Raw genomic sequence first — 11,862 nt, forward strand, 5'->3', positions numbered from 1 at the left:
TTTTTAAAATAAAACTAGTTTTCAGTAAAATATGAAATAAATGGAATGTAGTTCTTGGGTAAATCACGTGCTTAGTACATATGAAGTCCCAGGTTTGATCCAAAACAGAAAGAAGGCCAAGACTTTTCACCTACTCATCATCCTTCATCCTTCAAGTTAAGACTCTAAAAACACACTTGACCTCACCCTCCCTTTCCACTCCTGTGGTCTGGCTGCCTCAAGAACATCTCCACCCCTGTAACTCTAACCACAATATTCACCGGATTAGAACACCTTCCCGACCAGCTCTCAACAGCTGTTTAAGATCTGTTGCCGATGTCATTTCTTTCATGAGATCCTCCCTCTTTTTCTTCCTTTTAATCCTCCCTTCCAATTCTATCCCACCCCAAGTCGGATCCTGCTTGGTCAGAGAGTTTCTTACCTTACACTGTGTAATTCTGTAATAATTGTTTCCATTCACAGCAGCATTCCTTTCACCCCACCTCTTCTACCGTAACTACTGGGGGGGAGGGGAGGGCTACGCATCACACACTTTTATATGAGTCTCCACTGCTCCTTTCAAAGGCCCTCCCGTTGATCATCGATTTGCTCGAGCGGGCCCAGTAACGTCTCCATTGGAGACTTTGTTGTTACTGCTCCTTTCAAAGTATTGCTATTCTGTTATTTTAGAATTATCATAAATTAGAGGAATGATATTTAAGTACTAGTCAAAGAAGCCATAGTTCCAATGTTTAATAAAAGTATCCAGCTGGACTGACTATTTAGTCTCTGAGAGACTTTAAAATGCAAATGACAGGGGCTGGGTCGATAGTGCAGAGGGTAGAGTATTGCACACGGCTGACCCAGGTTTGATTCTCAGGATCCCATATGGTCCCCCGAGCACCACTAGGAGTAATTCTTGAGTGTATGAGCCACGAGTAACCCCTGTGCATTACCAGATGTGACCCAAAAAGCAAAAAAAAAAAAAAAAAAAAAGAGCAAACGACAGGCCCAGAAAGATAGTACTGCAAGATGAGATACTTGCTTTCCACATGGTCCCCCCTGGTTCCTTCCCAGGCACCACAGATGGTCCCCTCAGAACCTCCAAGAGTGACTCCTGAGCACTGCCGAGTGTGACCCAAAACCCCAGGAGACAATAAGAATAATAATGATCATGGAAAAATGAAGTGCAAATGGCAGGAAGGAGAGTCTCAAGCTACAAAGTCCTCCCACGACTCTGAAGTGCAAAGACCCATGTAAGTGTGTGCTCACCTGTGGAATCTGCGTGCTCTTCCCGCATCCTGTTTCTCCAACAATCACCACCGTCTGGTAGTTTTCTATCAAGTACAATATGTGATTCCTAAGCTGAAAAATACAACCATACATTGTCAGTAGGCACACCGCAGACAATACTGCAACCGACAAGTATCTAAAGGATATCACCGCCGAGTGAAGTCAGTCAGAAGGAAAGGGAGCGATACACAATGATCTCTCTCGGATGTGAGCCTTAACGATACACAGCAAGGCAGCAACTAAGAGCCAAAGGCAACACAACAGAACTGATCCACAGAACTGAGGCCGGGGCAGGGGGGTATCTGAAAGGGAGACCTCAGGGGAGGGAAGTGGGTATACTGGTGGACAATGTGGTGTTGGAATTATGTACACAGAAAACCATCACTAACAGTGGTGTAAACCACAGTACCTCAATCAACAGAGATTAAAAATTAAAAAGTGGAAAGAGAGAGAGAAAGTCATCCTGTAAGTACATCTAAATCACTTTGTTTCTGATTCTTTATTTTCTCCTGGTTTGGAGACCACACCCCACAGTACACACACTACTCCTGATTCCATGCTTGGGGGTTGCACCCAGCGGGGCTCGGGGGACCACACAGTACTGGAGACAAAAGCTGATCCTCTGACAAGCAGAGCACAGACACTAGCCCTCCGAGCTACCTTCCAATCCTTCTTTACTTTTTTTTTAATTCCTTTGATTTCGGGATCATACCCAGCAGTACTCAGGGGCCATTCTGGGCTCAGTGTTCAGGGATCACTCCTAAGGGTTGCTTAGGGGAACTACACCTAGTGCCAGAGATTCAAAGCCAGGTCAGCAGGATGCAAGGCAAGGGCTTCATCCCCTGTCCATCTCTCCAGCCCCCTGAGCTGACTTATTTTTAAGCTTTGGGTCACACCCAGTAGTGCTCAGGGCTGACTCCTTGCTCTGTGCTCAGGGATCACTCCTCATGGGATTCAGGGGGCCATAATGAGCACTGGGGATTAAACTTTGGTCAACTGTATGCAAGGTAAGTACCCCATCGGCTTGCTGGTCAATCTCTCCAGCCCCGAGCTGACCTCTTCATAACAATGTGGCTTGCCAACCGGAAGTAAATAACCATCTGGACTGGAAAACTAGAACTAACACCAAACAAAAGGATTCTGAATTCTAGCTTATGCTTTGGTCTCTTAGGAGATGAAAGGCAATCATCTTATAACACTAATAAAATCAAGGCCCACATATAATAGCCACACCCCAATCCCATAATTCAATGGTTCACCTATTCAACAGAAATAACTCAGCATTCCCCATTAGTTTTGTTTAAAGAAATATTCCATCAAAACAAAAGAAAAAATGACCTTATGAATACATTTTGTTGAAGGCAGATGCATAAACTTTCATTGTGCTATTTTCTCTACTTTTCTGTATGTTTGAAATTATCCATAAGTGAAAACAAGGGGAAGGGAATGATATAATTCTATTCCTTCCAGTATTTTAGTATATACACTCTAACTGAAAAAACTTTCAAAGATTGTTATGATTTATAACAGATAACTACATGTGCATATTTTGAAAAGTTAGTTCCTTCACATTAGGGTAACTGAGTTCACTATCCTGTGAAGACTCATTAAAAGGAAATCCTTCCCGTTGAAGTCCAGTATAAGGCCAGTGCACACACCAACCGCAGATCCACAGAATGGACGTGTATGTTCAACGTACCCTGAACACTGGTAGCTTCTGCCTCTGCTGTTCAATGGAAAGGGTGGCGTGTGGGTTGTAAACGATGGTTGTCGCTGAGTTTTCGGCAAGACTCTGCCTCTCTTCAGAGATGCTGACACCTGGCCCCTCGGTCCCTGGAAAAGAAACATTTTCTCAGGGTTTCTGATAACATGAACGGGAAACATAGCAAAGTTCTATCCTCAGAGTCAATGGTACCCAGCAGGTGCGCTGCCTTCTAGCTCGCATCACCAAGATCATCCAACTGGACCTTCAGGAAAAGCCCAAGCGAAAAGTGCTGATTAGAAACCAAAAGTCTTAGGGCTGGAGCAATAGCACAGCGGGTAGGATGTTTGCCTTGCATGCGGCCGACCTGGGTTCGATTCCTAGCATCCCATATGGTTCCCTGAGCACAGCCAGGAGTGATTCCTGAGTGCAAAGCCAGGAGTAACCCCTGAGCATCACCAGGTGTGACCCAAAAAGCAAAAAAAAAAAAAAAAAAAAAAGAAACCAAAAGTCTTTTTCCTGAGGTTTCACTAGGGTATCAGGACAGAGGAACAGCAGCAAGAGAGCTGCTGGGGGCCTTTCTTCCTGTGGGGCCATCCCGGACTATAGTCAAACTCTGAGCACAAGTGGCTGAAGCTCGCTGGGTACTAGCTGAGGCAAGGAATTAATCCTGAGACTCCAGGATGGCAATAAGATTGGCGGGGAGGGGGAGGCAGGAATCAGGGGCGCAAGGGCTACCTAGGCTGCTCTCATTTCAACAAGCTCATCTCAGGCTGTGTGGAGCTTCGACAGGAATTGGAACCTGGCAACCAAGGCTACTGAGAGGCCAAAGCTCAGGCTCACGGCTCCCCAACCACCACTCGATCACAGGGCAAGGCAGGAAGGATCAAAGGTATAGCAGTGATGCCATGGGCGCAGGCAGCAGACTTGTACAGCTTACTTGCTTTGATCCTTCTTCCCAGGAGCATGGAACCAAGGACGAGAGGTGACAAGTAGTGCTGGGGAGAAGATTAGCGGGGTGGGGTGAGGGGTGGGCATAGTTCTGGGCATGTGCTGTCTGCCCGGAGAGTGGCAGGCTCTTTTATGCTGGATGGTCAAGGGCTGACCTGTTCTCAACCCCCATCCCATTTCAACCGATGATGGCCAGCAGAATGAGAGACAAGGACAGACAGCTCCACTTTGAATCAAGGAACTACAGCGGTCGAATGCTGCAAATTCAAAATAATCAATGTGCTGGGCAGAGTGAGCAACAGAAAGTCACTTCAGTTTCTTAATAAGGGCAAACTGGTCTCAGGATGATGGAAAGCAGACGCCACATCCCCTCAAAATAAGCTGTTCAAGGAACCCTGGAAATTTGGCTGGAAAAGGAAAAAGGGTAGAAGAATATGGGTTCAGGGACCAGAGCAATTAGAACAGCAGGTAGGGTGTTTGCCTTGCAACCAGCCAACCCGGGTTCAATCCCTGGCATCCCATATGGTCCCTGAGTAATACCAGGATTAATTCCTCAGTGCACAGACAGAGATAACCCCTGAGCATCGCCAGGTATAACCCAAAAAGCAAAAAAAAACAGAATATGGGTCCAATATTTTGGGGGGAGTATAAAACAGGTTTTATTTGAAAATTTTGATGAAGTGGGGTGGGGAGAGAGAGGAGAGAAGAGAGAGAGAGAGAGAATGTGGGTTTCTCCAGAGGGGAGAGAGAATCCCAGTACATATCCCAGCAGTAGATATGAAAGTACAAAAGTACACGACTCAAGAGGGGATATGAGGGTGACGTGTTCTCGGACACCGCATGTGCTCAGTAGCAGTACATGGGCACAGGTAACACATGGGCTCAGGCGGCACGTGCAGCTTCCTTTGTTCAAGTTGGCTTTTATAAGGTTTCTCCCAACCTGCCCCAACTGGGCCTTTCCACCTGGGTAAGAGTCCATTGCTAGGGTGGCTGCCAAGGAGGAAGAGAGCAGTTGATGTCTTCTTTGATATTCCTTATCTGGCCTTTGTTCCCGCTGAAGCTTGGGGCCGGGGGAGGGGGGGGCATCCTTCTCTGAGTTTGTGCTGGCACCTGGGAAAGATCTTTGTGTTTAATTTTTACGATCAATTTCCATAACTTTTCCCACAAATGGGCGTGTGTAGCCTAAGGGCAGAACTCAGAGTGATGAGTCAATGACACGGGGTTCAGACTTCAGCTCAACATAAGGAAGTTTACTGCTAAAAGCTAGCGCTCTTCTACACTTGTGCTGCCTTTGTGAATCAATAAAAACCCTAAAAGTTCAAACACATGCTGCGCAGCCGTCTGTTTGGGGTGCCTCGGGGATATACCCAAATTGATCATCTCCCAGGCCTTCTGCACTCAGAATCTGTGATACTAAGGGAAAGTATGTGGATTTGTAACCGCATTTCTTGTGCCCTGTGATTTCTTTTTCCTTCTTTTGGGGCCTTCTGGCCCCTTCGATTATCTGATAAAGGCCAAGAACACCCTTTCCTGAAAAATACACCAGAGAGCTGTGTGCTGAAAGTAGATAAAGGACCAAACATGATAACCTCTCAGTATCTGTACTGCAAACCATAATGCCCAAAAGTTGAAAGAGAGGATAGGGAATATTGTCTGCCATGGAGGCAGGGGGAGAGTGGGAAAGGGGGTTTATACTGGGGAGATTGGTAGTGGAGAATGTACACTGATGGAGGGATGGGTGTTTAATCATTGTATGATTGTAACTCAAACAGGAAAGCTTGTAACTGTATGTCACGGTGATTCAATAAAATTTAAAAAATTTAAAAAAAAAAATGAAGGGTTGGAGCAATAGCACAGCGTTAGGGTGTTTGTCTTGCACGCAGCCAACCTGGCTGAACTGGGTTTGATTCCTCCGCCCCTCTCGGAGAGCCCGCCAAGCTACCGAGAGTATCTCGCCCATATGCCAAACACAGTAACAACAAGTCTCAAAATGGAGACGTTACTGGGCCCACTCGAACAAATCGATGAACAACAAGAGGACAGTGGACAGTGAAAGAAAGAAAAAAAAGAAAGAAAGAAAAATACACCAAACTGTAACTGACCAGAACATAAAATGCTTGAAGGCCCACAAACCCTGTAGAGCTTGGCAGAATCAATGCTATAAAACTGGATCCCTTCGCCATTACTTCTAGGAACACATTTGCTCCCCAAAGGTCCAAGGTTGCCAAAAACCAGGTAAGTCGGATACTGCTGTGTGGTTTATGCCAAAATGTTGACCTTCAACAGGGCAAAAGAAAGGAACCCAGAACAAAGCCTGCACTCCAAGAAGTAGATTTTCTTTTCCGCATCACTTCCTTTGAGTAATATGTCTTGTCATGTTTACCCAAAAAAACGACTGCAAAAACAACCTAATGTTTTAAACCTCAACAAACAGGCCGAGAATATTTCAACGTTTTTCCTGCCTGCTTTTTTACTTCCTCCCACACAGGGATTGAAACGGCCCAGGTGTCTTTGCTACCCGACCCCTCCCGGACTCTAACCTATGCCAAGTCCAGTATAATCTATTACAAGATCCTTTTACAAGAGCAGCTACCATCACTCCAGATGGTGCATGTCTTCCTTACAAAGGGCCTCATTCAACAAAACCAGCTCTGCCTTCCCTCTATGCATCCTATAAGCCATGGAACTGCTGATGGTTGTTCTTCCCTTGGGAACATTTTCTATGCGTAAGGAATTAACAAGTTCGTAATTTTTGCAAGTCATAATTGCCTTCATTTGTCCATCTATAAAACAAGGCTGATAATCGCATCCTTCAAACTAGCATTCCCTCTAAAATAGTTTCAAAATGTGAGTGCAGACATACCGGCCAGTTATGAAATAAATGGAGTGGGGTGATCATAAGCCTTGTTTAATAGTGAACTGGGAGAAATAAAATAGAAAGTATCCTGAGTGTACACCGGAACAATCCCTGAGCGGAGGTAGGATTAAGTCCTGAGCACTGCTGGGTGTGGCCCAAAAAGAAAAAAAATATAAAAATTAACAAAGCAAACAAATAAACAAAAACATAGGTCAACAGGCCTAAATTTGGTTCCCCAAGTACCACTGGGAGCAATCACAAATACAGATCTTGAGACTGGAGCAATAGTATGGTGGGTAGGGCACCTGCCTTGCACGCAGTCAACCCAGGTTGGATCCCCAGCAATCTATATAGTCCCCCAACTCTCCAGGAGTAATCAATGAGCACAGAGCAAGGAGTAAGTCCTAAGCACACCAGGTATGGCCCAAAAACAAAAACAAAAAAAAAAAGATCTGTTTTAATCCTTGGCCTAATGACAACAATGAGGTGGCAGAGGACAGCTTCCTTTTAAGACAGCATATGCAAATTAATTTGAGTTTCTGTATAGTCTATCAGATTGGTGAATGAACACTGTATTCTGCCCCAGTCCCCACCACTCTCTATTACTTCCATCTAGCAGCTTCACTTATTAAGAACAGAGAGATAGTAGGTAAGGCACTTGCCTTCCATGCACCAGACCTGGGTTCGAACCCTGGAACCACAGCACCAGAAGTGATCCCTGAGCACAGAACTAGGAGTCAGCACTGAGAAAGTCAGGCGTGGCTCAAAAACAGGAACAAAAACATTGTCTGGGGACTGGAAAAATAGTATAGCAGGTAGGATGCTTGCCTTGCTCATGATGTGGGCTTGATACCTGACATCCCATATGGTCCACTGAGCCCACCAGGAGTGATTCCTGAGTGCAGAGCCAGGGTAAGCCATAAGCGCTGCCAGGTGTGTCCCACCCCCTTCATAAAGATTGTCTCAAAGGTCTCTGTAGCTACCTGGGCTACAAGATACACTCATGTTCCCAACATACAGCCTTATACCCAACTTTCAACCTTCTGGCTAATCTCCCTGACCTTCATCCCATTATTTTCTACATCCCAGTCCCATACCTTAAACTCTAATTTCCTGTTCTCTGACAGCCTCCATCAAAGAGATACTGTGACTGCTTAATAAAATCATTTCAACGCTGACACAAAGATCCCAAAAAGTGCCTGCTAAATGCACTCCCATTTAGTTTACCTAGACCACTGTTTCCCAAACATGCTGGAACCACCTGAGGGTCATTTGAACTCAAAATGGATCACTAGCAGATGAAAAGCTGAATCATGAAACCGTCGTTAAGTAGTACGCTAAAGATTTAAAGTTTCTTTGATTGATTGATTTTTGGTTTCTGGACTACATCTGGCACTGCTCAAGGCGTACTCCTGGCTCAATATTCGGGGATCACTCCTGGCAGTGCTCAGAGGACCATATGAAATGCAGGTGCAGGGGACAGAACCCAGGTTGGTCACATGCAAGGCCATCAACCTGTCTGTTGTACTGTCTCCACTGTCCCTAAAGAGTAAAAATTTTTAATAATAAAAAATAAACACATCCTTTGCTTGGGTTTACTTTCCACATCCCGTGTATGCTCTGTTAAGAATTTCAAGGAACTTCTCTCAAACTCCCTTTAAAAGTTCCCTCCTTCTACTCTCTTGTGTTTGGGTTAAAAACACAGCATGGTAACAATAAAGGGCCAAAGGAAAATGATCCACACAAATGAGGTCGAGGCTGGGGCTGGGTTGAAAGAAAGGAGCACTTAAGTCCTTGGGATGGGTTTGGGAGGGGGAGAAGGGGAGGGGAGTGGATACACTAGCAACGGGGTGGTGTTGGAATTACCAGCATAAGAAACCATCTAATGATGGTACTGTAAATCAGAGAACCCCAATCAATAAAATCACAAAAACAAAAGCTATACTATTTCCTTCTGTCTCTTTCCATTTTTTGCTGCACAGGTAAACTTGGTGGGGAGAGAGGGACAAGAGGGAAGCTGGTTAACTGTTACAAAAAAAAAAAAACTTTTGTAGTTCACAAGAAACTGATAGAAAGGGAGAAAGAAACGTCTGTTTACATTACTGCAGTCACGTCTGTCATGCATATTAAGCTAAAACTCTGCCTCCTGAGGAAACTATAGGCAAAAAGCATAAATTTCATGACCAAGCTTCACATTAGCTTGCCAGAGAAGAGGATGGCAGGGTGGCAGATCGGAAGGCGGGTGTTCGCTTTCTGGAAGACCCTCGAGGTGGACAAGGATGAAGCTAAGTGAAATCCAAGCACTTTCCCTTTTTGTGACTGTAGGTCCAAGGACCGTGCTTGGTATTCAAGCTCTCAGGACACAGGGGTTCTGAGGCTGGCCCAGTGGCAGCAAAGGTGAAATGTCAAACCCTGCCGGCCCGACTCCTCAGCTTAGGCTCCTGAGCCCCGAGCAGCAGCTGTCGGGCCCCCAATGTAACCCCGGGACATGCGGAACCAAGAGGACTCGCGTGGGCGCTTGAGCGTTTCCCCATCACCATCACACGGGCTGGGAAGGGCAGGAACGAGCAGGGAAGAAAATGAGGTCCCAGAGGCTGGGAGACTTCAACAAGGTCACACAGGGAGTTTCCGTGCAAACTGGGGCGGACCCCGAATCCCTGGGAGCACTGTGAGGGGCCCGGGAGTCCACCGGCACGTAGACGGCGTGGACAGCCCGCCTGGGAGCAGGTCTGCAGGTCCCCGAGCCAGCCGCGGGGCGAAGACCCAAGGCAGGCTGCCGCCTCTGCCCAGCGTTCCTCCAAGGGCCTTACCGGGTCGCCAGAACCTCACCGGTCCCACGGGCGCAGCCATGCTGGGGTGAAAGGTCACAGGAAGCTCCGCCCCTCCTTCGCGCGCGAGTCCCAATGGAGCAGGGGGCGGGGCCCGCGAGCCGCCTCGGCTTCCGCGGCTCCGACCCGAGGCACAGGACCACGCCCCCTGGGCGGGGCCCAGGGTCACGTGATCCAGGACCGGGCTCCCGCGAGCGTCCTGGGCCCGCCCCGGGACCACGTGGCCTCTCCGCGCCCTATTGGAATTGGAGACATGCGTCTCATTCAGCGGGGCGGAGCTGCTTGCAGTCGTGCCTCCTTAGGGTCTTGGCGAGAGTTGGGATACTGCAGCTGCACCTTCGAGGCACTAGATTCGGGTAAACGCTGCTGGCTCGACGCTGGTAGCGGAAGGGTTGCCTTCCACGAGTATACTGCTGAATGCTCCAACATGTCACATGTTTGACCATTTCTCCTCCAGTCTCCTCAACTTAAAATTGAAGAGCAAGGATAGTTAACTGCATCCGGGCTTGGCTGCTTCATTGGCTGCACCCTGAGAGCTGCATTTTCGGGCACCTTGCTTCATGAAGCTTCTAAGGCAGGGGAGAAGGAGAGTAGTAAATGAATAAATAGGAACTTGAGATAGGACAGTGGTTAAAGTAGTTGCTTTGCATCCCCTGACCCGGGTCCAAATTCCCTGGCATTACATATGGTCCTCTGAACAAAGAGGCAGGAATAGACCCTAATCACTGGTGGGTGTGATTCAAAGCCAAAAAGAAAAGAAAAACAGTAAATGATACTGTTTACTAGTAGTAGTAAATAAAACAATAGGGAATAAGATGGAAGGGTTTCAGAGCCTCCAAAAAAAGGGGAGTAGATATGGTGGGGATCTATTGGGGAGTAAGTAGTTTAAAATAAACTAGAAATGCGTGAATCCGCCAAGAGCTTTTATCCAGTATATCCTTCAGGTTTACTGCTCCGGCAATTTACTGCAGATTCTAGGGACTGGAGCTAACGGGTTACAAGGTGTGAATGCAATCTCCAGATATCCTGGTCCCCTAAGCTCTGCACTGGGCAACTCACCTGCAGACTACACTCTCCCTTCCACCTGCCACCTCACACTCTACCAGCTAGGCTGAGCCCCTGAGCAACACTGTTGTGGCCCAAAAACCAAGAAAATAATAAGAGAATCTAGGAGGACCCAGTCCTGGCCTGAGATGGGAGTTCTAGAACATGATCTGGGAACCTGCATGCTAAGAATCTCCACAAATGTTTGCTTAGCTTGGCAAGCCGAGAAGGGTCCACTCATCCAAAGGAAAACTAATGACATTAAGTAGAGAAAATTCAATTCAAATAGAAGAAATATGTCCATTAATTGGAAGAAGTGAGAGGCTTCTGAAACTTAGTCTTTAGAGCTGTGAAGAAAATTCTGCATTCTTTTAGGGAAATAGGTTTTTCCATGGAAAAATATAGCACCAAGAAGACAAGTAGGCATGATTGGAATCCTAATATTGCTATTTCCTAGATTCTACCTAGTACCTGACCTTAATTGCTCAGTGGTGGAAAACCTTGTCTTGCATGTATGAGACCATGGGCCTGATCTTCATCGTAATATGAGATTTTAAAAGATTGTATTAAGGGGCTGGAGAGATAGTACATGGTTAGGGCACTTGCCTTGCATATGATTGACCTTGGTTCAACCCCTAGCATCCCTTTTATTTCTCTAATTTCTACCAGAAGTGATCCCTGAGCACAGGGCCAGGAGTAAGTTTGGAGCACTACTGGTTAAGGTCCAAAAAAACAGAAGACAGTATTCAGTGAGTTAAAATACATCTGGCTCTGTTAAATAAAAATCCACCAAAAGAAATAAAAAAGAGAAGCAGATACATCCATGGGCCAGAAAGATAGCACAGTGGGTAGAGTGCTTGTATTGCACATAACTGGTCCTGGTTCAATTCCCAGCATCCTATACGTGTCCCTGAAGGTCTAGCAGAAATTATTCTTGAGTGCAGAGCCAGGAACAACCTCTGAGCATCACTGGATATGACCCCACCACCACCACCACAAAAAAAAATTACATATATTCGCTTCCCAAATATCTCCTTTTGCTTATTTCCATAATGAATAAAATTAGGATTTAACATGTAAAAATCCCTCTGCCTGGAAGAGGCATCTTATAAATATCATTAGACCTTTCTTTAACTTCACTATCCAATTTAAAGCCTTCCCCCTCTGTAGGTTAAGAATGTGAGCAAAAATTCTTTTGTGATTATACA

The 11,862-nt window shown here is 46.2% G+C and overlaps 1 protein-coding gene across 1 annotated transcript in view; it reads right to left on the reverse strand.

Moving 5' to 3' along the window:
* The window catches only part of DHX35 (DEAH-box helicase 35), a 73,423-nt gene extending 63,696 nt beyond the window's left edge, over window positions 1-9,727 (reverse strand). The window contains exons 1-3 of the mRNA XM_056121601.1: window positions 9,593-9,727; window positions 2,972-3,105; window positions 1,252-1,344 (exon numbers count right to left, since the gene is read on the reverse strand). Coding sequence (XP_055977576.1) covers window positions 1,252-1,344; window positions 2,972-3,105; window positions 9,593-9,632 — 267 coding nt within the window. The 5' untranslated portion in view covers window positions 9,633-9,727. The remainder of the gene's footprint in view (window positions 1-1,251; window positions 1,345-2,971; window positions 3,106-9,592) is intronic.
* Window positions 9,728-11,862: the final 2,135 nt, after the last annotated feature.

The sequence above is a fragment of the Sorex fumeus genome, unplaced genomic scaffold, assembly GCF_029834395.1.
Source record: "Sorex fumeus unplaced genomic scaffold, SorFum_2.1 ptg000044l, whole genome shotgun sequence".
NCBI lineage: Eukaryota > Metazoa > Chordata > Mammalia > Eulipotyphla > Soricidae > Sorex > Sorex fumeus.